The 26,823-nt window shown below is 37.8% G+C and overlaps 1 protein-coding gene across 3 annotated transcripts in view; it reads right to left on the bottom strand.

The window, feature by feature from the left end:
* The window catches only part of LOC122806319 (ligand-dependent nuclear receptor-interacting factor 1-like), a 345,063-nt gene that overhangs the window by 247,350 nt on the left and 70,890 nt on the right, over nucleotides 1-26,823 (bottom strand). For all 3 annotated transcript variants that reach the window (XM_044076637.1, XM_044076635.1, XM_044076636.1), the window contains exon 2: nucleotides 890-2,720. In XM_044076637.1, the coding sequence (XP_043932572.1) occupies nucleotides 890-2,581 (1,692 nt within the window). In that variant the 5' untranslated portion in view covers nucleotides 2,582-2,720. The remainder of the gene's footprint in view (nucleotides 1-889; nucleotides 2,721-26,823) is intronic.

Below are 26,823 nucleotides of genomic sequence, written 5' to 3'. Positions count from 1 at the left end.
GGGGCTGTAAAACACACACAAACATCATGCATATTTATCTACATACATTATCTATATATATCTATATACATGTATATGTACAAGTCTGCTTCTAAATCTTGAAAACTCAATCTTGAAATTCAAAATACTGAGTCTAAAATCTTGAAAGTTCAAAATACTGAAAACTCAAAATACTGATTTGCATAATATCAAAAAAAAAACTGCAGGATACTAAACACTTACTATACTCCATCAGAAGTACATAGAGAAAGAAATAAAAGACAAAGCATATTAGTATAACCCCCCCCCCCGCTGTTAAATATATCAACTCAGAGATCGCTCTTTACTGCACTAAGATGAATTATGGTTTTGTATGGCAAATTAAAAGGGAACATGACTAAGGTTACAACAGGCAGTCATGAAGCATGTAATGGCACATTTGCCATTTTCTTCTGTGGAGTGCGATCTCGGAGTTGATATATTTCAGTAGCAGTGGGTGTGGGGGGCTTGCCCCCTGCTTATAGTTGTGGAAGAGTAATATGTTTTGTTATGCAGTTGTGCTGTTTTTTCAATATTATGAAATTCAGTATTTTGAGTTTTCAGTACTTTGAACTTTCAAGTTGTTGGACTCAGTATTTTGAATTTCAAGATTATGAGCTTTCGAGATTTGGAAGAGAACCCACATATATGTATATACCTATGTGTACACACACAGATATATATATATATATATATATACAAACAAGTCATATATTTAAAAGAATACATATTGTATGGCAGGTACTAATTTTTAATTATAAACTTTTGAATTTCTAATTCAAAGGCATTCTCCTACACAATTAAGTGCAATATGTGCATTAATAAATAATTTTTGATACACACTATTGCAACAACCTATGACTTGAGTTACCTTTTGGGGAGCTGGAGACCCCTGAAATCCAATGCCTTTGTTCCTCAGAGAGGTGTCATAGGGTAAATTTTCACCGCTTACATTCTGCACTGTTGTGTTTGCAGTTTCTGCAGGTTTTGCGCTCTCAGTCCGTGACTGCCCTTTATCGGAGATCATGCTCTGTACTGTTAAAGCTGGGGTTTCAGCAGTCTTTGTATTATTTCTTTGCGGACCTTCATTCTCAGATGGCATCTTACTAAAATGATCTCGCTGTAAGTTTTCAATATAGACATTTTGCCTTGTAGCTGTGATTTCAGCAGGCACTGTGCTGATAATATGTTGGCTTTCTTTCTCTGGGGGTATGGTCCTCATGAAACGTTCTCTTTGCAAATTTTCAATGTTCATGCTCTGGACTACACTTATGGTTTCAACAGGCTTAGGAACATCAGTGTGAAATCTTTCATTTTCTGAACTGCATACTTCTGCTGGTTCTATTTTTATATTCCTTAAAACAAAATCTGATACATCATCATTTTTTTTGGAAATAGAATCTTTCTGAATAAAATTTTGACTTTTACTTTTTGACAGTACAAGGTTGACCACTTTATTTGATATCTGATTTCCTGTACTAGTCTGCAAAATGTTTATGCTTTCATTTCTCTGCTGAGCCTCATTAGTTGTCCTACCAGCAACAGTAAATGGAGAAATCTGACTACCACCTTGCATGGCAGCAACTTCAGATCCACGCTTAGCCAGTACATAAACTTTTCCATTATACATAACTAAAGCATTGTCTTTTAGTTGAGCAAGCTGAGATCCAGTTAATACTGAAGAGCTATTAGCAATTAATGGCATACGATTTGTTGGGCCACTGTCACTATACTTCATTTCTGAAAAGTTTTTTAAAACATTTGTAGGGGTGCTGCTTGAAGACACCATTGGAACAAGACAAGGTGACGCAGACTGCGGGTTTTCCTGAACTACCCATTTCATTGGTGCATCTTGGACCTGCTGATCATTCATACCTGACGGCCCAGCTGAAGGGACAACATGTATAACAGAACTGCTGTTTAATACTCCTGGAGAGGCCGCTGTTTGCAGTATGGGAGCAGGTATTTCTGGAACCATTTTTGGAGGGACTGCTGACAAATGCTTAACAGGGGCTGCTTTAAGTGAACTTACTGGTGACATATAAATAACAGCTGGTGATGTTTTTGAAGGGCTGTTAACTTCAGAAGGACCAGCAGCAGCTGTCAGTATCTTTTTATGGAGGGTAGGTGGCAATGAAGAAGTAGGCATCACCGATTTGCCTTCTACATTTGATGCTATTTGAACGTGATGTAGAGATGGCATCACTACTGATGACTTCACAGAACCAGGCACATTTCTAGCATTCACTACCATGTACCCCTTCTCATTTTTGTTGGATGGAGACTCCAGGGATAACTGATTCAGATATGGTTTGGTAACAGGGGCAGACGTACTTTGCACTGAAGCAATTTTTGTAACTGGTGTAGCATTCCCAGTAAATGGAGGAACTCTGATAACATCCTTCTGAGAAATCATATTAGGCGGAGGCTTTGTTACTATATACTTCCCCAAAGCAGGCTGTTGTACAGGAGGCACACGAATAGGTGCAGAGACAGTAGCAGCAGCTGGGCTAGGACTAAGTTGCGGTGGCAAAGGAATACGGACTGCAGAAGACATGTTCATTTTTGATGCATCAGATGCAGCTGACAATGGAACCAATGGAACAAGGTTACCAGCTGTTTTAGGAAGTGGGATCAGGTTTAGAATATTTCTGCCATCTGGGCCAGACGTCTGTACTACTCGATAAACACAACCTGCAATGCTTGAAAAAAAATATTTATTGTCATTGTTAAGTTATTTTAGTAATCAGTAATAGGTACAGTTTTTAGTATTAAACAACGTATTACAAGAACACATCAAAGATGAAATTCGCACTCTAGTTACCAACTTGCTTCTATCTATAATAAACACTATAGTTTACAGATCTAAAATAAAAATGAGTGGAAATTAGAAGAAATGCATGCTCAAAAAGAAAACTGAATGCTGCAATACTACAGTTCTGGGTTATATAATGATCAAACTAAGTGATGAACACAAGTTCATAAACAAGTTAACTTTAACAAGAAATCCACACCCAACAAATGAATAACAGCGGCAAAACCAATGAGCATAGTTCAGTAGCTGAGAACTTTTTACATACACACACACACACACACACACACACACACACACACACACACACACACACACACGCGCACACGCATACACAGAACAGAGCCAGTAATGACTAAGGAGCTAAACCAGCCTTAACTGAGTACTAATTACAGAATTGGACTAGCAAAGCTTACCCAGACCTGGAAAAGAAATCTAGTTTGTAGTGCTTTGTAAAGATATGTAGAGGAGACCAAGTTGCTCCTTCTAGAATTCTTTTAGAATCCAACCCTTTCCAAAAAGCCACAGATCAAACCAAGGCCCTGGTACAATGAGCCTTGACTCTGCCTAGAACTGCCTTGTTTTGGTGGGTATGGCAAAAACAACCATTTGAAAATAAGTGTGCTTTGACACAGGTTATCCCACTTCTCACCTTCACAAGAAATGAATAACTAATCAGAGTTCCTTAAAGTCTTAGTTCTGTCAAGATAACATCAGAGTCGTCTGTAGATATCCAAAGTATGGAGCATTCTCGCCCTTATTTTTGGGTTCTGAAAAGAAGACAGGGAGCTAGATAAACAGAGCTTGGCTTGAAATAAACTCAGAGAATACTTTAGGCATACATGAAGGATTAGTGGCCAACAGATGTACCTTAGTAGATTAAGACAGGTCAGAAAAACACTAATGTTAAAAGGGTTCTGGTTCTCTTCTTGGTACCAACTAGAAAATCTTTCCCATTTGATGGTATCTGACTTACTAATAACCAGTTTTCTTGCTTTTTTTTAATACCTGCTGCACATCTTCAAGAGACAGGTACCTAAAAGGTATTACGGCTATCATTTAGGCAGTTAGCTGAATTTCGCTGGAGTTGGGAAGCATCAAACATCCCTTCTTGAGTAAGTGGGTCCACTCTGTAACTGCCCTTGGTAATTTCCAAAATAAGGGAAAACAACTGCTGCCTGGGGAAGAAGGGCATCACCACAGTGATTTTTGCAGATTTCTTCTGAATCTACGGAATGACCCTGGACATTAGTGGAAAGGGTGGAAAAGCATATAGGAGCATTCCTTTCCAAGGAAAAGAAAATGTATCTCTTTTACAGGTCTTCTTGCATGAAGTCCTGAAGCATAATATTGCCAAATGATTTTTGTGAATGAAGGCAAAAAGATATATTGGAAGTGTTTCCCACAGTCGGATCAACTCCCAGAACACCCCCGATTCACTTTCCATTCATGATGATCTGTCCTGTTCTTGTTCAGCTTGTCTTCCACAAAATTCTGCTCTGAGAGGATGTAAGATGCCTGCAGAGTGAGTTTTTGGGTACTTTTCCGTTATACCCCTACCATGTCTTTGAGCCGATGGTGCTGCTGCCTTTTTCGTTTCTTGAGTTTTCCTGTTGGCACGTCATTTAAATATTCATAAGGTTTATTTTACGGTAACATTTTGCCTGTCATATACACCTGATTTTCACTGAAGATTTTAGTCTGTCTGTCTTAACCCCCCCCCCAAAAAAAATGCAGACTTTTCCAGAAAGGGTAAATTACACAATGCCTATAATTCAGGAATTATAGACTGTCAGAAAATGTATAAGGCATGTGCCCGCTGAAAAGACATAACATAGTGACCAAAACACTTTCACACTTCTCTAGTGTACCTCATTTTAAGGACCACTTCTCATTTGTAAGTCTTATAAAGTTAACAGTCTTTGCAGTCCCACACTGAAACGGCCCATCATATACAGTTTCAAGAATTGTTTTAACCCATATACATGCAATATTAATACGATTCAGTACTCACAAAGTACAAAGTAATATATTTTAACCCTCCTGTCAGCTTTTTACCTATTAGTTACTTGTTTGTATGTATTCCACATAAGGCGAGGTAATTAGTGTTCCATATTTTGGAGCTAGAAGGTTGTGGGCTATAGCCGTTGCTGCAAAAAGATATACACCAAACAAAATCGGCCGCACTAGCAGTTAAATGCTGGTTCTGTCATATTGTCTGGTGGACTTTCATTACTTTAACAATAACCATTTCTTAGTCCTGCATAAAACACTACATAATAAGAAAAGACAGCAGCATGGTCTCGAGATGGTCGCTGACTAGTGTGCCTCACATTCCCAGTTCTCCTCATCTCCCAACGAATAACCGGCTTTTTAAACGCTGTTATAATCGTGTTTTTTTGAATATTTCTATACAGAAAGTTTAAGGATCATCCACTCTTTATTTTTATTGCTTCAAATTCGAAAAAATATTAATTTTTTTCCTCAAAATACTTCAAAGTTTTTTTTATCGTTTTGGATGTCTTCTGCCACGCGCACATAGAAGGAGTGTAATTGTGCCACTTATCCAACTGCCAACGTTGTTTCCTGGGCATGGCTGGTACTTCAGAGACTATGGAAACCCAGTCAACGAAAGCAAAAATCTCGACTATACTCTCACCTGAAAAAGACTCAGGCTCTAAACGCTTAAAAACATCTAAACATGTTGCTGACAATACTAAATCAAACACGAAGGAAAAAACTGATTCTGGTTTCCATCTCGATGATTTGAAGCTAGCGCTCCAACCCTTACAATCTGCCGTAAATGGTTTCTCAGATAAACTAAATGAATTTGGTACAAGTCTTAAACTCATCACAGACAGAATAGAGAAATTTGAAAATAAGAACCAAACATTAGAAATGAAAGTTGACACTATAGACATGGCTGTAAAAGCCAAGGATGCTCTTATATTGGAGATACAGGACAAGTTATTGGATTTGGAATCTAGGAGCAGGCGTAATAATGTAATTATAAGAGGGCTTCCTGAAACATATGCCAGCCATACTCTTCTGACAGTTACAAAACAAATCTTTATGGATTTATTAAATCAAGAGCCAAACTCTGAATCTCTAATTGTTGAAAGAGCTCATAGATCTATACAAGCCCGCCAAGTATCGGATGTACCAAGAGTTATTTACATAAAACTATTAAACTATCAAGATACTCAAAAAATCTTGATTGCAGCAAAAAATAAAAAGCAGTTTTTATGGAACAAGCATAAGTTGACATTTTCTCATGATTTACCACCTCAGATTAAACTTTACAGACAAAAATTATCACCCTTTTGTGCCGATTTGATGAAGCGTGGAATTAGATTTCAGATGCGGTACCCGAATACTTTAACCTTCATGTTTAAAGATGTGAGATATTATATGACAAACATCTCAGAAGCAAAAGATGTCTTCATCAAATTGTTTAATGTATCTCCTACTTTAGCCACGTAAGCTATATGCTGTCTTGGCATTGAGACTGTTCGCAGTTACATCTATTCTAATGTAGGAAGATTGAATGTACTTACTCTACCTTGCGACAGGTCAAGGTTGTTTTTATTTTGTCACGAAAGGTAACAGTCAGATAAAATGATTATAATATTTATGGTCATATGTTTATTAGACCGTTTTATATTTTCATCTTTTATTTATTTTTAAAATAACTTTTGTGCTTCTCGGATGCCCGCATTTGATAGGAACTTATGTCTCTGGCAATTAGTGACATGGGACATGTTATAGAAACTGCACGCTGACAGCCAGCGCTGGTAAAAAGAGCTTTATGCTCTGGTCAGCTTAGCGGTTTGTGTTTATGGGAATAAATCTATAAAATATGACTGACCTTTGATAACTTAATTCCCATTTGGTCTTCTTGAAGTATAGTTGATTTTTTTTTTTGCTTTGGGGATCGATCGGAGCGCTTTGAATGACTGGTTGTTTGAACTATGGCGGAGATGTTTTGGTTCATCAGCCTTGTTGGTCCCCTTTATTTCCGGTGTTCGGAAGTAAGCTATGTCATTACTGCACAGCTGTTGATATACAGGAGATGTGTCGGATTCATCTTACACTCGTGGGGAAATTTGAACTTCGAATACTGTTCTTCAAGCAAGTTATTGTTTTTATTATATTTTATCGATGTACATATTTGTATAAGAGGTTAGTTATGCTTCCTTTTAAAGCCACATATATATTGGCTTAGATAAATATAATGGGTTTCTTTTTTGAAAGGCTAGTAGCGGAGGTGGGTATTTGGAGTGTATTATTTAATACAGCTAGGATAAACAGTTATTAATACTTTATATTGTCATGGAATAGAAATGTTATGATAATTGTTTTTTGTTTTAAAAAAAAAAAGTATACTCATATCTGTCATTATTTTAATTAGAATTATAGGAGTCTGGGAAAATGTTTGGGATGGGGTTTAATCTAGTCAGGCATCTTGTAATTGATAATCTTGTACATATGTATAGATTGTTATTGTTGTTTATAGTCCTTATTAGGACTCCATTTAGTTCTATTTTATGCTTTTTTGATATAATGGTAACCTTTTTTTTATTTTTCACATTTGATCATATTTGTTTTCCTTTAGTAGGTAGGTTGGGGTGGTTTGGCACCGGGGTAGTGTTGAGGGATTACGTTGTGACAGTAATATTTGTGACTTTTAATTTAACCCTTATTCAAATCATTATTTCTAGTAGTACCATGACTTATATCACACATAGCATATTAACATTTCGAGATGCACATTCCTTGGCAATAACATGATATGCAGAGAATGAGCTGGTTAAATATTGATTCATGGAATGTAAGGGGTATAAATAATAAAGCCAAGAGATCTCTGCTATACCATTTAATTTTCAAATCACAAGCTGTTATTTGTTTTTTGCAAGAAACTTATATGCCCAGAAATGATTGGTTCAAGGAGAGTAATAAAAAGTGGATTAAAAGAATAATAGCATCGGGATGTTCATCCAATTCAAAGGGGGTGGCCATTATAATAAAACAGAGCTTTCAGGGGGTCATCATTGAGGAGAATTATGACATAAATGGTAGATGGTGTTATTTTACCACCAAAGTACACTATTTAGACAAACCACTTTTAATTTTAAATCTTTATGGCCCTTGTAATAACCAACACATATTTATACTCCAGATATTTAACATTATTTCATCATATAAAGATCATTATATTTTAATAGGTGGAGACTGGAATGCTATTATTAACCCAGCTTTAGATCGTACTAGTAACTCTCCTTCCTATAATTATCAAGCATCATTAGTCCTGGAAGAACTTATGTTAGATTTTAATCTTATAGACCCTTTACAATTCACTCATTATTCTACAACAAAAGATATATTTACTTATTACTCAAAATGTTACAACACATGGTCGAGGTTAGATTTTTTTCTGTTATCAGCTTCTTTGGCCCACCTGATATCAGACCTGATTATTGAGCCAAGGTTTTTTCAGATCATTCAAGAATTTTATTAAAATTAAGTTTGGATTTAAACCTTTCAAGAACATCAAGTGGTAAAATATGGACATTAAATAATAATCTCCTTTCTAACAGCGAAATCAAAGGGCTATGTCTACAAATAATTCAGGAAATGAAAGTTAATTTGGAATCTACTAATATACCATATGACATTCAATGGGCTGCGTGTAAGGCAAGATTAAGAGGTTTGCTAATTAGTAAAGCTTCTTATCTTAAAAAATATTATAGAGATAAAGATCTCTTTCTTAAAAATAAAATCTTGTCTCTTGAAAATAAATATAGAGTGAACCCTAATTCTGAGACTTAGAAACAATTACTTGATTCTCAGAAGGAATTGCTCTCTATGCATCAACACAACCTTTCCATATTAGAACAAAGACTTCTAGCTACCTATTCTGAGTGGGCCCAGATACCCTCCAAAGTCCTAGCACGTATAATTAAAAATAATTTTTCCAGACCTCGGTTATCACCCATACTATACAAGAATCAGATTTATAACTCTGATAAAGACATTATGCAGATCTTTACTTCCTTATATACAGAATTATACTCTAAAACCCCCAATCCTAGGAATAAAGAATATATTGATGAGTTTTTATGTTCTATCACATTCCCCAAGCTGAATGAAGAACAGCAGAATCTTCTCTCTGCACCTTTATCTACTCAAGAGATTTGTGAATCTATTGACAGATTTAAAAATAGTAAATCACCTGGTCCTGATGGATATACGGCTGAATTTTTTAAAACTTTTAAAATGTCTCTAGCCCCCTTTCTCTTTAAAGTATTTAATTACATAAAAACTAATGACATATCTGATTTACATTGGAATACCTCTAAGACTATTTTAATTCCGAAAAACAATAAAGAAAAAATGGATCCACATAACTACAGGCCCATTTCATTAATTAATACAGATATCAAAATCTTGGCCTCTATTCTTGCCAATAGATTGAAAAATGTTTTACCATTGATAATTTCTTCTGACCAATCAGGCTTTATGTCTCATAGACATGCATGGGATAATACCTTGACATTAGAATCAATAATTCATCTTACTAAATCAAATAACAATCCTATTATGCTTTGATACTGGATGCATCGAAGGCTTTTGACAGAGTGAATTGGGATTTCTTATTTCAAACAATGGTGTGTTTCAATTTTCCTATTACTTTTATAAACTTTATTAAAACCTTATATAAAGACTTGTATACCAAATTACATATAAATGGACATACTTCTAATCCTATTAAAATTACAAATGGCACTAGGCAAGGATGCCCGCTCTCTCTCCTTTTCTCTTCAATTTATATGTAGAGCCCTTATTACTTTATCTAGCTCAAAAATCATTCCATAGGATCCCTAGATTGTTGAATACTAACCTCTTGCTGTCAGCTTTTGCTGATGATTTAGTTATTTATTTCCAAACACCAATTACTGATCTTGAAAAATTGACCAAATCTCTGGAAAATTTCTCATTGGCTTCTGATTATAACATTAACTCTAACAAAACACATATTTTTCCGTTAAATCCCCGAGCCCATAAAATATATTTATTTCAAGAACCATCTTTTAAAATTACATATGGGATTAAATATTTAGGTATCAGTATGGATCATAATTATTTATCCTCATTTCAAAACAACTTATCTAAAGTTTGGGCATCAATTTTATTGGATTTACGTAGATGGGAAGTCTTGAATCTTTCATTGCTGTCAAAAGCTGCTATAATCAAAATGAATATTCTCCCCAAATTTATCTATCAATTTAATTCTTCAGACCAAATTATTTCAAAAGTCTTTTTTGATAAGGTTAATATTGAATTAGCCAAATTTCTTTGGTATCCTAGAGCTGTTAAGATTTCTTACATGAAGTTGTCAGCTCCCAAAAATAGAGGTGGATTGGGCTTACCTAACTTTTATTTGTATTATTTAATTATCTCAGCCAACAAACTTTTATCTATCTCGAGAATGAATCCTTCAAGACATAAACATTATCCAAAGTGGGTGAATTTATGGTATCAATATATTATAACAAAAAATATTAATCCCGAAGTCCTCCCCTTTTTACCTATTGATGTTATAAATACTCTCAAAATCTCAAATTTCTTAAAACAAAAGGCTAGAGCCTTTCAAGAATTACTAAAACTTGTTGGCTTAGACACTATCTCTTACTTTCTCCAGCCATTTCACTTAAATCCTAGCTTTAAATTAGATAATGTGCTATTTGATCTTACAAAATTTCCCCAAATCAAAAATCTTAAGGTTTGGGATCTCTTGAAACATAAGAATAAACCTTTATCTGACATACGGAAAATACTTAAAGTGAATTACACTTATACCACTACTCTACGTCAATTGAGAGAGTTAGCTATAGACAAACTACAACACATAGAACCAGGGGATCAGGATCTTAAAAATCTGCATACGATAATTCAGACCCTTTCACTTTCTGAAAAAATGTTATCCAAAACATACAACTTGTTAAATAAAATATTACAAGACTCCCTTTGTCTTTTTTCTAAATATTGGGACAGTCATAACCCAAATATAACACTAGATCAGAAAATTTCTGCCTTTAAGATCACTCTTGAATATTCCCCTTTTAAGAAATTGTTTTACAATCAATTGATGATTAACAATAATGCATATCATACACCCTCTAAGTTAAACAAATGTAATGCTAGTAAATCTTCCTCATGCCCTTGTTGTGCATCTCCGTATGCAGACCTGTTACATATTTTTTGGTTTTGTCAACATACACACAAACTTTGGACTTCCTTGAGAGTGAGGTTGCAGAGAATGGGATATCACAAATCTACTCTATTGTGGGAATTAGCAATTCTACATATTCCTGAGTTACATTTATCCAAACTCGACCTACATGTGATTATTTATATTTGTTCATTAATAAAGTTTTACATTTCTAAAAATTGGCTTGACCGGACTAAATTAAGTTCGATAGGCTTTAGATCTCTAGCTCATTCATACATTGCTGCACATAAAACCCTAGCATTGAGTCCAAAAAAATGGCTTTCAATAATAAAGCAGTAGATAAGGTAGTACATATCATTAATATTGAATGTTAGTAATGTTATATTTGTGTGATATGATTGTGTATATTAACATTTTTAGTGTTTATTCTGCTTGCTTTGAAATTCTCATATGAATATAATACATGTTTCATAGATAGTTTTTGGTTACCATTTGTAAATTGTAAATAGTTTAGATATGTTTTAACCAGTGTGAGTTAGCCTGTTCTTTCCAAACGTACAAATATATAAGCTGTGATTTTTTTTTCTCTTTTCTTGTTCTTGAAGTTATGTATTTTATCAAATAATTCAATAAAGAGAATTTTGAGAAAAAAGAAAAAGAAAAGACAGCAGCACGAAGACGTGGTAGGGGTATAATGGAAAAGTACCAGTTTTTGCTATAAAACTATATCCCGGTCTACCATGGCAAGTCTGCACACTGGGTAATATCACAGTGATGCAGTAGATAGTCTGTGATAACTTGTAACAGTCTTGGGGACCACAGATGATTGTGAGAGTTGACAGCATTTATTATGGCCAACATCTCTTTTACACTTTGTGTGTTTTGGTATGTGTTTTTTGTTCTAAAGAACCTGCAATTTTATCCCAATATAAACTGTTCCCCGAGCAAAGTCTGATGTGTTTGTTGTTACAGACTGTGCAGGAGCTGGAAGGGAAAATGGGAGACCTGGGTTCAGATAAAAAACACTCTCCACTAAGGAATTTATCTTCTCACAAACCTCAAAACTAGAAGCAGAATGTCAGGAGATGTTGATGCTGGAACCATACTGATTTAAGGTACCCCTGAATTTTTCTAATGTGGAGTCTTGTTAAAGGAATCATGAGAATTATAGATGTCATGAGACCTAGAATTTTCCTTGTTGAGACTTTTATTTGAGTGAAAAAACTCAGGAACAGATCTAAATACAGGTCTACCTTTTTTCCTGTGGAAAAAAGCACTATGAACCAAAGTATCTAGGAGACATCCTAAGAAAACAATCATATATGAAGGGGTCAAACAAGACTTTGGATGTCCCCTGAAATCCCAGTCTTTGCAGGAGTTCTCTCATCCAAGTGAGAGACTTCTGATACTTTGAAAAAGATTCTGCAAAGATAAGTAAATTATCTAAACAATCAAAAATGTGATTATCTTGTACTCTGCAGTAGGCTATCACTGGAGCTAGGAATCTATTTCATATTATCGAAGGCTACAACATCAAGACAAGAAGATTGAACATCCAAAACATCAAAATTCCATAAAGCCTAGTCTCAAAGAAAGTAAAACAGACTTCAGAAAGTCAAGTCTCACAACATCAAAAAATACAGCCAGCAGCACAGACAACACCACAACCTGTGTGCCATTCTAAATGAAAACAAACTACTAAATTCAATATGTGCTCCCCTACAGTAACCCTACTAAAGTAACAATAAATAACAGCACAATTGCAATATCAAGTAAATGTCAGCAGTGTGTTTAAAGTGCTCGAAATAAAACTAGTATGTGTGAGTCCACAAATAATATTACAACAAAAAACAATTAATGTAGTGCATCTGATGAAATGGTGCATGTTAAACCTTTAGAAGAACAGCAATAGCTTTTAGAAACTGCAATATCATATTCATTCTTGTTAGCAAGTACATGTTCAAAACATCTGCTCCTTTCCACTAATCTTCTCTTTTAGGATGATGGTGGACAACCAGTAAACATTTGTAAACGTAGTTCATCTACTCTGTTTCTACTTTCTAGCCAAAACAAATACTGCAGATGGAAAGTCAGCGGTTTGTCTCCCTAATAAACACCGTATTTGGCAATGCCACACCTTCCACTGAATTCTATGTGCGTAGCAGAAAGCACCAAAACTTTCCATATGCGTATGAAAAACCGGGGTGGAAATCTAGTGATGATGCAGTCCTTATGTGAAATCTACATGGTTTACCCAAAACATAGCAGTCCATAAAGTACATCAGAAAGTCATTCCCAGCAGTTAGAAAATGTGCTAGTAAGAGAATGGAAGGCTGGCAAAACTTCTTTCACATCTAGGAAAGCAAGAGCTACAAGTTATTTAACAACCAACTAAAAAGTAGTACACTGACTACAGAGGATTGCTAGGCTTAGTTGCTGAACTTTACTCCATATATTCTATCCAAAGTGGAACAGACATCTCTTGGACTCGGCACCATTAATGTTAGTCAGAATGTTTTTCATTGCGGCTATCTCAAAGTCACATAAGATGTACTTGACAGTAGCAGTTACATTACAAGATGCAACAAAACATTTCTACCACATATAATCATATGCCTTGATGGAATTCTAGGTCATGAGACAGCATACTAATTGCACTGATGAACAGTTTACAGTGGTCTACAAGCACGATTTTTAGTCAAAAAGGTCCCATCCATTAGCCAGACAGCTGCTATGCTCAAATCTGTAAGTTATCAGCAGTGAAAAAAACAAGTACATGGTTTGCATTCAGCATATCAATCACAGACCTCTGAATAAATGCCCCACATTTTACAGGATAATCTGCTGCAGATATCAGTTGCAGTGGAACATCCTGACTGACACTACTGAAAGAACTCTTCTGTCTCACCCTGTTGACCCACTGAAGCATTGTTGTTCTATTCAGCAGTCCTACAGCACCTTAAAGAGAGGTAGTAGCAGCAAGTACATCAGTCCTACAGCACCTTAAAGAGAGGTAGTAGCAGCGATTACATCTACTATTAAATGTAGCATAACTCTTGACAACACTGCTCTCTGTTTTAATCCATGACTAACCCTATATCTCTGTACTTCTACTGAGTCACTCACATGGTGGTGTGGAACTGATTTTATAAGTTCTTCATCATCCAATACACAAATCAAGATTACCTGACTCTTGCATTTCTCCTTTAATTAAGTTTGGAACACCAGTACTACTTACTTTCTGTACTTTTCTCTATATAGGTTGCTCAGCCAAATGCATAGTTAGGAAAAGTCACATTCACGCATATATATATATATATATATATATATATATATATATACATACACACACACACACACTCACTTCAGTGGTACTGGACATTGGTGCAACTTGCAAAGTATGTAGAATAACAATATTTGACTTGTTTGAGGTATGGTGAAGTTTAACTTTGCTACTGTGTTCTAAATTTCTTTACACGGTATGCATGTCTGTACTGCTCGCCACACTGCTTTTCAATGAAGTGAGACTCAACTTCGTGAAGTCTGTTTTACTATGTTGTGAAACTCTACTATGTGGTATTTCAATATTTTGGATGTTCAATCTTCTTGTCTCGATGTTGTGAACGTCAGTTTTTTGGAATTTCAATAATACGTGTGACACTCCTCCTCTGGGCCAGTAATCAAGGAGACTCATTCCTCACCACTGAAACCTGTGAGGGATGTTCGCTTGGAATAAAAATAGATGCACAGTATTTCCAGATGCAGCTCTCTGCACCAAGCAAAATTTCCCTTAAGACCACACAGGGAACATACTCCCGTTCCGAGGCTGGGTTTCCCTCCCTCTCTCTCTCCAGGCCCCAAATAAGACTCCCCACTGACACAGCTATAAAAGTTAAGTCTTTAGCTGGGTGTTCCAAGCCAAGTCCTCCACCACCCTCTCTGTGAAATCAATGCTCTCGGTGTCCCTATTCAAAGTAGCTGAAACACACACCCATTGAGATTTGATTCTTACACACACACACACACACACACACACACACACACACACACACACACACACACACACACACACACACACACACACACACACACCTGGGAAAGGCTGGCACAGATTACCCACTCTGCTACCCTTTGCCCAAACTATAAGGTAGTTGCACTACCACCAGCCAGCTACTCTAAGGCTCTTACAAGGGTACCCAATTATACTAAATAAAATTAATACTAATACAAGTGGCAGTGTTTGATCAATGCAGCAAACCTTTCAGGAGTAACCACAGTGTCACCAAATAAATATAAGTACTCTCAAGGTTAAACTATTCTCTAAAAGACCAGCCACAATGAAAAGTTTAAATGCATTTAATAATAAATGATAAAAGAAAGTACAGTTGTGTACACTTACCATAAATGTAGATGTTCGAGTGTATTCACTGTTGCAGTCATTACATCTGGGTTATCTGCTTGCAAGTAGCCCTCAGTCGGCCTGATTAACAAAGTCTTGGGTCCTGCGTCAGTTGCTGTCCCTTCTTCCATGACGTCAGGTCGTCAGGGGTATAAAACATGCAGCCGACACCATTACATCAGTTTTTCTTGCCCAAGATGTCAGACGGCCCCCTAAGGGGAAGCAATTAAATCTATAAATGCAAGGATAAATCTCCAACAAAAAAGCAAATACACCAAAAAGCTTTTTGAGCACAGTAAGTGAGAGTAGAGGTATAGCCAAGAGAAGAAAGGGGGCTGGAGGGAGGGTAACCAGGACTGCAACAGTGAATACACTCAAACATCTACATTTATGGTAAGTGTACACAACTATACTATGTTCTTCGTGTTTCACTGTTGCAGTCATTACATGTGGGTAGATTCCCAAAGCTATGGTTGGGAGGAGGAATTTAGATAGCATTAGGACCAGCTATAAGGCCCTGCAAGACTGCAGTGGCAAAGCCAGCTCTGGATTTACAGAAAATTGGCAAATGGTAATGCTTGGTGAAAGTATGTACAGAACTCCAGGTAGCAGCTTCTAGGATGTGCCTGGTAGGGATGCCTCTGAGAAAGGCTGTAGAGGTAGATGCAGCCCTGGTGGAGTGAGGTCTGATCCCCTGTGGGATAGGTTTTCCATGGTGCTTATAGCAGAAATGAATGCAGTGGCCTATCCATTTTGAAATGGTTTGTTTTGAAATAGCTTTCCCCTCTGTCCCTGGAGCAAATGCCACAAGCAGCTGTTCAGATTTCCTTTGAGGTTTAGTCCTGTCCAAGTAGAATCTAAGCTGTCTGTGCACATCTAAAGAGTGCAGTATCCACTCCCCTTTGTTTTGTGGGTTAGGAAAGAAAGCAGGCAAATGAATGGACTGATTAAGAGCCACACTGGATACCACCTTGGGCATGAAGGCGGGATTGGTTCTAAGGGACACCCTGTACACGCATGAAAGATGATGAAAGGTTCCACTGCCATAAGGGCTTGTAACTCAGATGCCGTTCTTGCAGAAGTGATTGCTAAAAGGAAAGCTGTTTTCCAGGAAAGCAATTTTAAATCTGCATTACAGCTGGCTCGAAAGGAGGAAGAGTGAGTTTCTCCAAAACAAAGTTAAGATCCCAGGCTGGAGTAGGAGCTCTCCTGAGTGGCCTTAAATTTTTGGCCCCACTGAGGAACTGCTTGAGCAGTGGGTTAGAAAAGAGGAGAGGTCCTGTGCTATAATGAGCGGAAATGGCTGAGGCATAAATTTTGATGGAGGAAAAGGACAAGTCCTTATGAAGCATCTCAGTCAGGTATTGTAAAACCTGAGGTAAATTGGGGACTGCAGCGTTCATTCCTTGAAACTGGTTCCAGTCACAAAATCTTTTCCATTTTGCAGCATAAGATTTTCTAGTACTAGGCCACCTTGCCTCTAAAATGATATCCATCACTGATTTACTGAGGGATGGTAAAGGAGAGATTAGGTAATAGCCAGGCTGCTAGGTTCAGGGTTTGCAGCAGAGGGTCAGAATCTGGTTCTCCTGCTGAGACAATAGGGAAGGAGTCTGAGAGAGGTGCCATGGAGCAAAGTGTGACACACTGTGCAAGAGTGTTGGTGAGGCCAGTCTGGTGCAATTAAAATTGTCCTTGGCTTGTCCTGTTTGATCTTTAGCAGTACCTTGGAGAGCAGAGGCAGAGGAGGAAAGGCATAAACTGATAGGTTTTTCCAGCTGAAGGATAGAGCATCCACTTTCCAAGCTAGCTTGTGGGGAATCCTTGTGCAAAATTTGTCCAGTCGATGGTTCTGGGGGGAGGCAAACAGGTCTATATCTGGGCTCCCCCATTTGCTTGTCAACATGTTGAAAAACCTTGGTTCCAGTTTCCACTCGTGTGGGTCCATGAGGTTTCTGCTTAGTTCGTCTGCCAGTGTACTTAGTTTTTCAGGCAGGAATTGAGCTTGCAGATTCACTTGGTAGCTCAAGGCTGTGTTCCACAATGCCATGGCTAGTCTGCAGAGGAAGAAAGAATGTGTACCCCCCTGCTTGTTTATGTACCACATGACAGTGGTGTTGTCCGTCTTTACCATTAGTTGTCCTGGAAGAATGTGGTCCTTGAAGGCTGTCAGAGCATTCTGTACAGCTAACATTTCCTTTTGATTTATGTACAGGTGCATTTGACTTGGGTTCCATTTGCCCTGAATGCACTTCCCTGCCAGGTGAGCCCCCATGCATAGTCTGATGCATCTGTTGTTAAGATTTGGGCGGCAGGAGGTACTGTGAATGGTAGTCCCCTGTCTTGCTGGCAGGCCTCTGCCCACCAAAGAAACTGTAGGCGTAGACAAGGTATGATAGGAATCCTTGCTTCTAGATCCTGTGAATGTTTACACCATAGGCTTTTGAGATGCCATTGTAGTTTCCTCATATGCAGCCTTGCATATGGAATTAGAAGAATGCAGGAGGCCATGAACCCCAGGAAAAGTCTCGAATAGAAATCTCATCCCTTTTCCTCTTCTGGTACCAACTGAATAGCCCCCATGTTTAAGAGAGAGTACTTGATTTTGAGACTCTGCCCACTCTTTTGGGGGTAGATCTGGCCACCCGCTTGGTGTTGGTAACGTGTGGAAGTGAAATCTGTATCCTTGGGACACTATATTTAAAACCCATTTGTCCTGGGTAATGAGTTCCCAGTTTTTGGCCCGCAGACCAATCTTTCCGCCTAAAGGAGCATTCAGTTGGAAAGTGCTTGGAAATTTTAAAGGCAAGTCATTGAGACAGTTTTCAATAGGGGGAGTCTTACTACTCCCAGATTTGGGTGTAAAAACCCGCCACTGCTTAGTCTTATGAGTCCCTTGGGACTGAAACCTGGGGTTTCTGCTGTTTCTGAGTTTGGCTTGAGAAGATCTGGAAGGGGCTGGAAAGGCACAATTTTTAGAGGGCCAATGCCTACTAAATCCAGGAGGCTGAACTTGTAAGAAATATTTAACAGTTAGCATAGATTTAGCTTGATCTTCCATCTTTTTAAGAACTTCCTCAGCCTTGTTGCCAAACAGGCGGTCCCGATTTAAGGGAGCATTCAACAGTTTAGCTTTAACATGATCAGGCAAAGATTGATCCATAAGCCAAGCTTCCCTTCTGAGCACAGACCCAGTAACAGCAGCCCTGCAAGAGGCCTCTAATGAATCAAATCCACACTGCAAAGTATGTTTTCCAGCCTGTTCAGCAGAATGCATTAAATCCTGTAACTCTTTACTTTCAGCACAGTCCGGAATCAATATAATTTTCTGTTTAAGCAATCCAATAACATGTTGTTGATACTTTAACATAAGAAACCAGCAGTTTAAAGCCATAATGACCAAGGTTGCAAAGGTGTAATCTTTCTTACCCCATCTATCCAGCGCCCTGGAGTCTCTATCAGATGGGGTAGGATTTTTTGCAGTAGAAGCCTTAATGCCCTTGGGTCCCTGTAAAATGGTCTCTGGAACCGCAATAGGATTTTTAAAAAGAAACTTGTGAGAATCAGGAACCCTGTAATATCTGTCAGGTTTTCTAGAAGCAGGAGGCAAAGAATCAGGGGCCAAACTAGATTCTGAAAAGGCATCATAGACAATGTCTAGTACAAGAGGTATAGCTAAAGGCCTATGCTGCGGCAGGAGTAAGAAATCCCTAAGCGTCCTTTTTGAATCAGAAAAATCCTGGCTTTCCAAGTGGAAATGCTCCCTTAGAGTATGTAAGGTCTCACCAAAAGAAAAATCCTCTGGAGGGGAAGCAGAGGGAAGATTTTATTTATTTATTTATTTTATTTTATTTTACATTTGTTGACTGGGCTAGTCCAACTGGATACATGTCAACTTTTCAGTAGAGGCCTGGGGAGAAAAGCTCCACTAACAGTTACTAGACATATAGATACAATATGTATTTAAGGCAATACAAGTTATTTAGATGATAGGTAAACATCAATAAATAAAACTAAAGTTTATAAGACAAATGGAGAAATAATATAAACAAGAAGTATAGATAAATACATACTATTCAATAGAGAGTATGCTAGAAAAGGACAAACTACTATAGTACACTCTATGATACTCTATCTAGTACATAACTTTGTTACCTGATAGCAAAATACATTCGTTCAGAGATTAGTAGGAAGGAGTGCATAGCAAACGCAGTAGTGAGATAAGCTAGACAAAGTATGAAGGATGAAGTGATTAATCTGGGTTAGTGCATGGACATAGCCAGTTATTTTTAAAGTATTCTTTGAGTTGCTTCTTGAACAGTGGTGTAGAGGAGAGATGAGAGTTCTTTTGGGAGAAGGTTCCAGGTTTTCCCCACGGAGTTGGAAAACAGAGAGTCCGCAGCTTTACTGTGGTATGTATGTATAGATACTTGCAATTTATTTGCTGAGCGTAGGGTAAATAGATTTATGTAGGGGGTAACCAGGCTAGTAAGTATAGGTGTGTTACTAGGATGATGGAGAATCTTTTGTGTGACAGTAAGCTGGTAAAAGAGAAGTTGATTATGGAATTCCAGCCAGCCCAGTTATTTTAGATTATGACAATGGTGGGTTCTAAATGGGGAACTTGTGGCAAATCTAGCAATGTTGTATGAGTTTGTAAGTTTGTTGAGGTTACTTTTGGAAAGATTGGTATAAATTGGAAAGGCATAGAGGAGGGTAGAGATAAGATGGGCGTGGGCAATAGTAGTTCTAGCTGTAGGAGTAAGGAAGGATTTAATCCTATAAAGTGAGCCTAGCTTTCTGTTCACTGATTTTATTGTGTTATGTGTGTGTCAAAGGTGAGGTTATTATCAATTGTTACTCCTAAGAGTTTGGTAGTTGGGTCAGGTGATATAGCAGTACCATTACTGGATAACACTGTGAAGTCTATTTGTGTGGACTTTTTTGCAGGGTTAAAGAGCAGTAATTTGTTTTTTTGGGGTGGTTCAGGAGTAGGCAGCGCTGCAGGAACCAGTTTTCTAAATGTTTAGGATCTTTTGGGTGAGGGACTGGAGTTCAGTTAAGGAAGTAGCGAAGCATATTAATGTTGAACCATCTGCATACTGTGTGCAGGTAGCTTGAGGAATAGTTAAGTTGAGGTCATTAATGAAAATTGAGAATAAGAGGAGGCCCAAAATAGAACCTGAGGGACACCTAGGGAGACAGGAAGATTTGTGGAAAGTGTGTTATCCCATAGCACAGCTTGCTGGCGGTTCTCCAGGTAGGAATAGAACCATTTTAGTGCTAGTGAATCAAGAGAGAGAGATTTAAGTAGATTCATAAGAAGCTGATGGTTAACCATATCAAAAGCTTTTGAGAGGCCAATGAAAAGAGCAGAAGGTAGAGTGTTGTTATTACGATTTGTGTTGATGCAGTCAGAATAGGATAAAAGGGCAGAGGTGGTACTATGGAATGGCCGAAATCCATGGTGACAGGTAGCTAGTAAGTTATTTTGGGGAAGGTGGTTGAGTAGTTGTCGGTGGATACATTTTTCCATTATTTGTGCTAAGGGAGAGAGTAAAGTAATTGGTCGAAAGTTGGAAAGGTCAGTGGAGTTCCCACCCTTATGTAAAGGGATGATATGGGAGATTTTCCAGATATATGGGATAGTTCCTTCAGAAATTGCTATATTTATTAGGATAGAAATGGGATAGGCTATAACTTTGGCTGCTTTTTTCAGGTATTCTGCTGGTAGGAGGTCTGCTGAAGGGGTGCATGGCTTTAGTTTTAGGAGAAGGGTGCAAATGAGAGATGTACGAACTGGTTGTAGGTGGAATCATGGTAGTAAGCTAGATGAGGTGGATGACAGACATGGTTTAACAGGGGGTAGAGAGTTTGCTAGTGATTGGATAGCTTCAGTAAAGAAGGTATTGGCAATATGCTTAGGATTGGTATTGGTGGTTATCTGATGGGGTTGGTGTTTTGGTGTGACCTGGGTGTAGAAGTTTGTTTATGCCTGACCAGAAATTTTGTGGTTTATGTTTGTGGGTCTGCTGGAGCTGAAAGTAGAAGTTTTTTTTGTCAGTCATTATAGATCTTTCAGTATTCTCTGCATTGGAATCCTCATGAGTAGATAAGGGCAAATCCATTTCATCAGAAGAATCATAAAAATCAGAATCCTGGTCAGAAGATTCATAAGCAACGTCAGTCCTAGGTTTCTTAGAAGGCTGGGAGGTTGGCTTCCCCTGATTAGAGTTATAAGATCTTCAGCCATTCTTATCATTTGTTTTTTAGGCATAGAGGCCTAAACATGCGGCCTGGGTGTCAGTTTCTTAGGCATGGTTCGAGATTTTGGCCTAAATGAAGAAGGAGAAGTCGGTTTAATATGCAAGTCCGTAGGACTGAATACACCCTCAGAAGCTGGTGCCTGCACAGTGGCTCCGGACCCATCCAAGGTAGAGACATCTGCAGGTTCCACAGTTGAAGCACCTCGCGGCATACCGGACTCCGAATGGTTCTCATTAGAGGCCTGCGAGTTAGAAGTAGCAGGTATCAGGGGCTGCGAAAGTACCTCACTGAGTACGAGCGCCTCGGTAGCCTGCCTCTGTCTTTATCTTTGTGTTTTTTCAGAATCCCAGTAGTCAGATGGCTAACCGACGACATTTCTGGATAATTAAGCTGAGAACCGAAATATTTAAAGGCAAAAATATACCGACAACAGATAGTGCGCTGATGAAATAATGCACAAAACCAACAGCAAGGTATGTCGTGGTCAGGGCCTAGGCAAGGAATACAGTACAAATGAAAATCTTTGTGAGGTATTTGCTTTCCACAAATAATTAAATTAATAACTTTTACTGACATCGGTAAGGAGCAAGAAAAAGTTTCCCCTACGGGGTACTTAGCTTTAGTTGAAGACTTCGGTTCTGAAACTCGAAAATGAAAATTTCAAGAGTCGGCCGACCGGCACTTGCGAACTGCTTCTGCTTCGGGCACCGCATGCCAAGAAAGACTGATATAATGGCATCGGCTGCATGTTTTATACCCCTGACGACATGGAAGAAGGGACAGCAACTGACGCAGGACCCAAGACTTTGTTAATCAGGCTGACTGAGGGATACTGCAAGCAGATAACCCAAAAGTAATGACTGCAACAGTGAAACACGAAGAACATCTGTGAGATACAATCATTACGGCCTAAACCAGGTAATTTAATTTCAGACTAGTTTACAAAGTTAGCTGGACTAAGATTAACCCCAGCTCTTCCAGTACCCTCTGTTAAAATATATCCATTTCAACAGTTACAATACAGTCTGACATACAGGTATATTTCTTTTCTGTCTAGCAGGACTCACTATTGGTACTTTTTTTTTTTTTTTTTTTTTTTTAACACAAGCAACTTTACATTTTAAACACAAGCATCTGTACAAATCAGTCTGATATACAAATGACATAACATTCTTTACAAAATTCCAGCTAACTATGCTGGTACATGTTACGCATCCACTGCCTTACTTCTCCTGGCATAGCCGGCAATACCTCAAATCATTACAATATGAAACAGATCCCTGCAGCTATACCCTTTGTAAATATTATTAGGGTAGTGGATAACCCAAAGGGTAATGCAGAGAATTGAAAATGTGATCCAGACACAGAAAACTTTAAAAAAAAATGTCTGAAATCTAGAACTACAGACATGTGATCAACATCTTTTAAATCTAGGATCACCAAAGAAATTAAATAGAGAATGAAAAGTAACAGGTTGTAAAGATATAATATTTTGAACTTGAGAACTGTAATAAACTGGCTTAAAAAAGACAGATCCAGAATTGATCTCCATTAAGCTTCTTTCTTTGGCACCAGAGACATCCTTGAATAAAAACCTGAGGACCTTTTCTATCATCCCAAGTCAGCAGATAATGAATGACAGGTGGGAAAAGAGAAGTTTGATCTAGTGGATGAGGAGGAATCCCTTGAAAGGGAGAAACCATTTCCCACTGCCATGTGTATCAGTGATGAATCAGTTTCAAGAACATGCATCTGAGACTGTTGACAAAGACATGAAGGGTCTGATTTTGGGAAGGATTACGATGTGAAGGGAAGATATTCTGAAGATAGCCATTTATACTTGTTACACCATCATTTATTTAACTGGCTCCTTGCCTCTTCTTGAAGCCTCCCTGCCACTGCTTTTTAAAATTCTGCTTACCAGCTGTGTGTTGTGTTTGCTTATTTAGTTTTTTGTAAAATGTTGTAGCGGTACTAGTAAACCCCATGATAAGTTGGAAAAGGAAAGATGAAAAATCTGAAAAACTTTCCAAATCAGCTTCTCTCTCTCTCATCACATTTAGTGAGAACCTCTGCAGCACATGGTTCAAAGACTCCTTCTCTAAGAGTACATTCAAAATTTTGGATTTAACATCCTTGGAAGGCTTTAAGAACAAAACCAAGCAAACTTGCCTCATAAAAAGATGTAGTAGCAACAGTCCTTGAAGTGGAAGCAGCCAGATCATAAGCCCATTTCAAGGAGTGAGTAGCCACTTTAGACAACAGAAGCAGAAAGATGACTTTTTCTCAGATAAGGGGAAATAAGCCATAATATTCCTCATATTCCCAAAATCGGCAAGCAAAAAATTTAACAAATGAACTTGACAATTAAGAATTCTAAAAATAATTTTTGCCCAAATCTATCAAAAGCTTTCCCATCCTTGTCAGAAGGGGGGGGACTGGCATTTACCAGATAGTTAGCAACAACTGGGTTCACCAGAAAAATCAACACTGGGTTTGCTCCAGACACATCTGGAGAGAAACAAGCATGCCAATTTGAGAAAGAAAAGATTTTAGAATGGACATTCAACAGAATATCAAGAACAAATGAAAAATTGATTGATGTTTTCCAACAGAAGGGATCCTACAATGATAGAGGAAAAACAGGACAATAATGATAGAATTGTGGCAGTAAGGGGCTACTGGCAAGGGAAAAGAATTATACTGGCGTATACTTGTATTCCACTAAAAACTGCTACTGCATAGCTTAAGAAGTTTTTTGAAAAAATAATCAGCTTTCAGCAGGGAATATTACTTACAGGTGAGGATTGGAACTTGAGGACCTAGAAAGAAAATATAACAAAAGAGGGTAAACTTCTCAAGAAGTTTAAGAAAATATTTGGTGTAGAAGATGTGAATTCAGTAGTAGGAACTCAGATAGAATTTACATATCCCTCAAGGTACAATATAATATCTGGGCTAGACTAGATAGAAACTATATTTTAAAGGAGCATATGCATTTGACTGAAAGCTCTGACACACATCTGATAACGATTTCAGATCATGCACTGATAAAAAAAACAAGATAAAAATGTCAAGTAATGAAGTAAAAATTAGATATGGGGGCAAGATGGCTAACTGAAAGCAGCAACTGGTGAAAACTCTGTGACAGAAAAGTTTTCTCTGACAGAAAATCTAATAAAAATAGAATATGGAGATACTAGATAGCTATTTATATTCACTAATGGTAAGAGGAAATATTCAAAGCTAGAAGTTCTTCAAAAGCTGTCATTTACCTGACAGAATTTCATCTGCTTGATTAAGAGAGATGAGACTTCAAAATGAGCCACTCAGGATTATTCTGTTAAAAAAGCTATCCAGTCAGTAATATCTAGCATGTAGTATGTATTACTAAAAATGGAGAAACTGGACACTAAAACAGAAAGGGTCAAAGAAGAATCCAGAAAGATGGACCATTTAGAAATTCTTACCAAACAAAATGCACAAACCATCAGTACAGAAGAAGCTTTAAATGGCCATGAAGTGAGAATAACTGAAGGTGAATCTCAGACTGAATTCCTTTACAACAAAATAACTTTATAAAGGGGATGATAAACTTGAGACAACTCAATATCAGAAGTTATGGCATACCTGAAAAATATGAAGGAGACAATATAATAAGCTTCTTCAAAAACCAGGCTGCATAAAATGCTACATTTTCCTGAAACTTTTGTCTGGGATTGAAACGGCACATAGATCCTTGAAAACACAATCAAAGAAGGAAAATTACCACCATGTTCCATAACAGTTAAGTTTATGACCAGCATGGAAAAAGACCAAACAATAATAACAGCATGGCTCAGCCCACCTATTAAAATAGGTGAACATGTAATCAGATTTGACAAAAACTATTCCAGTTAAAGTAACGAGTAAAAGGAATCCTGCATGCCACTAATTAAAGAATTTATAAAGCACAATATTAAAGCTACTTTGGTGTTTCCTGTAAAGATCAAAATATTTCTTTCTGAAGGAATTAAGGTCTTTGACATAGTGGATGAGGCATCTACATTTGGTAATAAAATAAATCATTAACACTGAAGAAATGGACTGAAATGCTGCATTCCCCAAGAGGCACAGTGAGCTGAATTCACAGAAAACTACTTCTAAAGATAAAAAACTTTAAAACAAAAAACATTTATTTTCTGATTGCAGAATCTTTATTTTCTGAAAAGACAGATTTACCCTGTATGTATTGGGTTTATTTAGGACTTTAAGCTTCAAACCATATAGGTTCAAAGGTTGGTACTAGGCTATCGGCCCTAGGGCCTATACAAGACTAGCTAAACAATTCCCCGGTTATGTCTTCCCACAATGCTTACTTCCCTGGACCCCTGTCTAGCAGGGTGACTGACGTGATCCCCGGGGTGAATTTCCTACCTCCCATCCAATCGTCAAGGTTCCTTTTGAAAAGGGCCAAGGAGGCGCTCTGCTTGACATGTATGAGCAGTCTATTCCAGAGTATGGGGAGTCTCTGGGTCAGGAACCTATCCCTCCGGCATGTTTTGTTCATTGTGATGACAAGGTTTAGATCCCTGGAGCGTGTGGCTCTGAGGGATTGGGATTTCTTTAAGTGGAGCATGTCCAACAGCTCAGGGTTTGACATGGCCTTGTATGTTAAGAAGAGGTCGCCTCTGAGTAGACAATATGCCACAGAGTATAGCTGGAGCTTTTTTATATGGTCAGCACAGAGCATTTGCTTTAGGCCTGTGATTCTTTTAGTGAGGTATTTCTGTGGCCTTTCCAGCTGTTGCAGATGTCTTGTGAGGCACATACTAAATGGGGTGTTGTACTCTACAATGGGTCTAATGATGGATGAATACAGTCGGACAATGACCTCCTTTTTTCTGGATGAAAAGCCCTTAGTGATGAGGTATGCCACATAGAAGAATTTACTGACTGTTGTGGCAATGTGGTTATCAAAGGTGAGACCACTGTCCACCTGTGTCCCTAAGTCTCTCATCACACTTTCGATGTTTAGTGTACTGCCACCTCTGTGGTAATTCATGAGTACATGATTTTTCCCAAAGAGGATAACTATACATTTCTTGGCATTAA

The sequence above is a fragment of the Protopterus annectens genome, chromosome 7.part0, assembly GCF_019279795.1.
Source record: "Protopterus annectens isolate FY-2018-M chromosome 7.part0, PAN1.0, whole genome shotgun sequence".
Taxonomy (NCBI): domain Eukaryota; kingdom Metazoa; phylum Chordata; order Ceratodontiformes; family Protopteridae; genus Protopterus; species Protopterus annectens.
The sequence above is the reverse complement of the archived record's forward strand: the minus strand, read 5'-3'. Positions and strand labels throughout refer to the sequence as shown.